General features: G+C 42.7%; 1 protein-coding gene across 1 annotated transcript in view; it reads left to right on the forward strand.

The window, feature by feature from the left end:
- The window catches only part of LOC309566013 (uncharacterized protein), a gene marked incomplete at both ends in the record, with an annotated part of 64,346 nt that extends 60,299 nt beyond the window's left edge, over nucleotides 1-4,047 (forward strand). Inside the window, one exon of the mRNA XM_082271032.1 lies at nucleotides 3,853-4,047. Coding sequence (XP_082127158.1) covers nucleotides 3,853-4,047 — 195 coding nt within the window. The remainder of the gene's footprint in view (nucleotides 1-3,852) is intronic.
- Nucleotides 4,048-4,864: the final 817 nt, after the last annotated feature.

The raw sequence follows: 4,864 nt of genomic DNA on the forward strand, positions 1-4,864 counted from the left end.
TGACTATTATTGCAAGATGGCTTATCAAGAAAAACATTGCAGATAGGGTGTTGGACCCTGGGCCGGCCATACATGGAGTGAATATCTAATTCACTCGATTCCCCCATCAACACAGACAATGTTGATGCAGATATCCCTCCTGCCTCCTCCCGGCAGACAGCGATTATCACTAGCGGCTATAGCAACTGCTTGTGATTATCCCAAGTAAATCAAGCCGGCTGGTTGTAACCAAGTTGATGGACTGATCAACTTTGTACATTCATCTTGCCCATTAATGGTTCAACTCTCGACCGGTTCCTCCTGAACCGTTCGAGATTCGAACCGTGTATGGCTGGCCTTACAATAACACTTGGCACATCACAACTCCCAAATTATGCCCTGTGACTTTAGCAAACAATTACACTTAAGATGACCATAGATGGATCCATGTGTGGCTACTGCGGCTCTATTGATCAACTTCTGTTGAATGGACCTGTTTGAAAAAAGATGCTCGATGAGCAACTGCAGCCAATAGCTGCAGTGCTGATCTGTGTATCCCAAGCAAATCCAGCCGGCTGGTTGTAACCAAGTTGATTGACTGATCAACTTGGTACATTCAGCTTGCCCATTAATGGTTCGAATCTTGGCTGGTTCCTCCAGAACCAGCCGAGATTCGAACCGTGTATTGCTGGCGTTACAATAACACTTGGCACATCACATCTCCCAAATTATGCCCTATGACTTTAGCAAACAATTACACTTAAGATGACCATAGATGGATCCATGTGTGGCTACTGCCGCTCTATTGATCAACTTCTGTTGAATGGACCTGTTTGAAAAAAGATGCTCGATGAGCAACTGCAGCCAATAGCTGTAGTGCTGATCTGTGTATTCTGACTGCGAAGGAGTACCCCCCACCATCAGAATGCAATAGTACAGTGGGGAGAATTCCCCAATCCACCTCAGATGTATAGATGGGGGAATCAGTTCATTTTATTTTTCATGTATGGTCAGCTTTAGTGAAATCCTTATATATAATGTCCTTCATTAGTCTGGTTATAGGCATCAACAAATGGCTGGGTATGCATGCACAATCAAGCTGGTTGATAATGGGAGGAATTAAATAAAGCATTTGTGCCACTTTTTTGGCAGTATGGTCCTTTAAAAAGTCTTGCCCCTGATTCACAAAAGACCATTTCAGTAGCTTTACTGAGACCTGGGTGATTATCGCTAGCAGCTACAGCAACTGCTTGCGATTATCTCAAGCAAATCCAGCCAGCTGGTTGTAACCAAGTTGATCGACTGGTCAACTTGGTACATTCAGCTTGCCCATTACCCAGAACCAGCCGAGATTCGAACCGTGTATGGCTGGCATTACAATAAAACTTGGCACATCACAACTCCTACATTATGCCCTATGACTTCAGCAAACAATTACACTTAAAGCGGAGTTCCGGGCACAGAAAAAAATTTTCAGTGAACATACCCCCGGGACAGTCAGGGCTAGTACATTCCACAATGGCTAGCCTCTGATCTGTCCCGGTTCGCACTTACCTGCAAGAAGAAATACTCACTTATAAAATTTCTTCCACAGCGTTGCCATCTCTCTTGTGGGCAGCTGAAGCCGGCGCGATCCTCTTCCGCGTCTTCTTCCGCGTCCTCTTCTCCCAGAATGCGCCTGCACTGGCCCCTCTCGTCACTTCCGGTGCGGCGCCGCATTCCTCCACAGCTTCTGGGCATGCCCAGAAGCTGTTTAGCAGGGAATGCGACGTCGCCCCGGAAGTGATGGGCGGGGCCGGTGCCGTCGCATTGATTCCTGGGAGCGATGACGTTCAGCTCCCAGGAATCATTGCAAGCCAGGAAGTGACGGCGGAGCCGCGGCGCAGAGGGAGGAAGTGAAGAATAGGTGAGTATATTCGATCTACAATTACAAGGTGAGTACAAAAAAAAAAAAAACCTAACTATCCAATTCTGTTTCAGGTGAAGGAGAACAAGCGCACGGGCACAAAAAAAAAAAGATCGATTTTGTGCCCGGAACTCCGCTTTAAGAAGACCATAGATGGATCCATGTGTGGCATCTGCCGCTCAATTGATCAACTTCTGTTGAATGGACCTGTTTGAAAAAAGATGCTCGATGAGCAACTGCAGCCAATAGCTGTAGTGCTGATCTGTGTATTCTGACTGTGAAGGAGACCCCCTCCACCATCAGAATACAATAGTACAGTGGGGAGGATTCCCCAATCCACCTCAGATGTATGGATGGGTGAATCAGTTCATTTTTGTTTTTCATGTATGGTCAGCTTTAGTGAAATCCTTGGATGTAAAGTCCTTCATTAGTCTGGTTATAGGCATCAACGAATGGCTGGGTATGCATGCACAATCCATCTGGTTGATAATGGGAGGAATTAAATAAAGCATTTGTGACACTTTTTCGGCAGCATGGTCCTTTTAAAAGTCTTGCCCCTGATTCACAAAAGCCCATTTCAGTAGCTTTACTAAAACGTGGGACAGACTCAGGTAGTTCCTAATAGCACCAGTTTTACAAAATGGTGCTGTGCCTGCACCAAATTTTAAAATAATTACCTCCATTTTGTGGATGATGAAAGTGGAGGCAATGAAAACCAACTCTAAATTGGTGTACAGAGACAGGCAAAGTGCCCTCACAGACCGGATGTTTATTGTTGGGCTTTCAGTATGATATAAAGGCCCCATGCCTTTATATCATATTGGAGAAATCTTAAGAAAAAAATATTTACAACCTTTTTTTAGAGGTATCTTTGATCGGGTCCCATGATATCATAGGCCCTCTTCAGTCTCTAATAACAGAAGTTCATCATTAGGATATAATGCACTTTAAAGCCCAATTCCAGACTTGGTCGCTTCACCGTTCTTGGAGAAATCTTTTAAAAAATACTCTCTACTTCCTTTTTCCAGGTGTCTTTGGTCAGGTCCCATGACATCATAGGTCCTCTTCACCCTCTAATAACAAAAGTTTATTATTAGGGTTTAAAAACACTTTAAAGCTCAACTCCACACTTGGCCCTGCATACAAAGGAAAGAGATACACTGCTCAAGGTAATGGGAAGCTTGATGACCAACAGCGGTGCTCGCCCCGGCCCGCCTCCGTGGACAGTCAATAATGAAAAGAAATGGCTGCACTCAGATGTGGTCAAAATCCAGGTTTATTGGACGTCCCAATGTGGCAAAAAAGTGGCAATGTAGACGCGTTTCACACACTAAGATGTGTGCTTAATCAATGATCAATGAAACGCGTCTACCTTGCCACTTTTTTTGCCACATTGGGATGTCCAATAAACCTGGATTTTGACAACATCTGAGTGCAGCCATTTCTTTTCATTATCCACACTTGGCCCGCCACCCTCCTCAGAGAAACCTTTAAAAAAAACTTGTCTTTGGTTGGGTCCCGTGACATCATGGGTCCCCTTCACCCACTAATAACAGAAGTTCATTATTGGGGTTTAAATATACTTTGAAGCCTATTTCCAGGCTTTGCTCCCACCCTTCTTGGAGAAAGCCTTTAAATATAAAAACCTTTACATACCACTTTTTCCAGGTGTCTTCGGTTGGGTCCCATGATGTCACATGCCCTCGTCACCCTGTTTATCCAGTAATGAGTGGATCCTAAATACTGCAGAAAGTGACCCTGCATAATGCTGTGGCGCCACTCTCTGCAGCATTGTCCTTTTAGTCCAGGGTGCTGCATCTTTGGATAGGTGAGTTTGCAAGGGACAATGCTGAAGATCAATTGAGTATAGAGTGGTTTTAAAGCTGCTGGGTAGTGTTTTCGACTTACTGCCCAAACTGAAGATTTAAAGTAGAATTTCAGACAAACCTTTTTTTTGTCCTGGAAAGAATGAGGTTTTTATTGTCACATCATTACTGTCTGTGCTCGAATCACTGAGATTTCAGTTCACCTCTTATTACAGAGTCACAACAGGAAACGAGAAGTCTTCCCAAGGGAAATCCTACTTTTGTCATCAGATGAAAGATTTCCCCTTCCCCGAGGTGATACTGGTCTTGGGGGTATCTGCTCAGAAGCAGAAGTGATTGCTCTTGTACCTATTCATAACATCTGTTCTGCACCTTGATCAATGCTAATCCCGTGTTTTGCCCTGATGGGAGCAGATGTCCAAGACCTACTCATTTCTCTGTAATTCACCTTTTTCATCTGTGCAGTGGCAATGTAAATTCTAGGTTTAATCTCACTTGTGACAATGATCACAAGACAATCAGCAAGGATGGATGTCTCCAACAAAGACAACAATAACTTCTGATAGAAGTTCTATCCCCTTTATACTCTCTCGTAAATGGTAAAAAATGCTTTCCCCGGAGTTCTACTTTAATCACTTCCACTCCGGAAGTTTTTACCCCCTTCCTGACTAGGCCATTTATTGCGATAAGGCACTGTGTTGCTTTAACTGACAATTGCGCGGTCATGCGACGCTGTATCCAATTAAAATTGGTGTCTTTTTTCCCCACAAATAGAGCTTCATTTTGCTGGTATTTCATCACCTCTGCGGTTTTTATTTTTATAAATAAAAAAAAAACACAATTTTGAAAAAAAAAAAAAAAAATATATATATATATATATATATATATATATATATATATATATATTTACATTCTGCTATAAAACATACCCAATAAAAAATGTTTAAAAATAAATTTTTTTCATCAATTTAGACCACAATGTATTCTGCTACATATTTTTGGTAAAGAAAATCCTAATAAGTGTATATTGAATGGTTTGCGCAAAAGTTATCTGTCAATGCTTCATTTGACACATAATGCTGGAGCCAGGGGTGGCCTTCTCAATTGCTGTGATTGGCTATCATATGACCAGTAGCTCATATCCGGTTCATGA

The sequence above is a fragment of the Pelophylax lessonae genome (assembly GCF_965119305.1).
Source record: "Pelophylax lessonae genome assembly, chromosome: 10".
NCBI classification, from domain to species: Eukaryota; Metazoa; Chordata; class Amphibia; order Anura; family Ranidae; genus Pelophylax; species Pelophylax lessonae.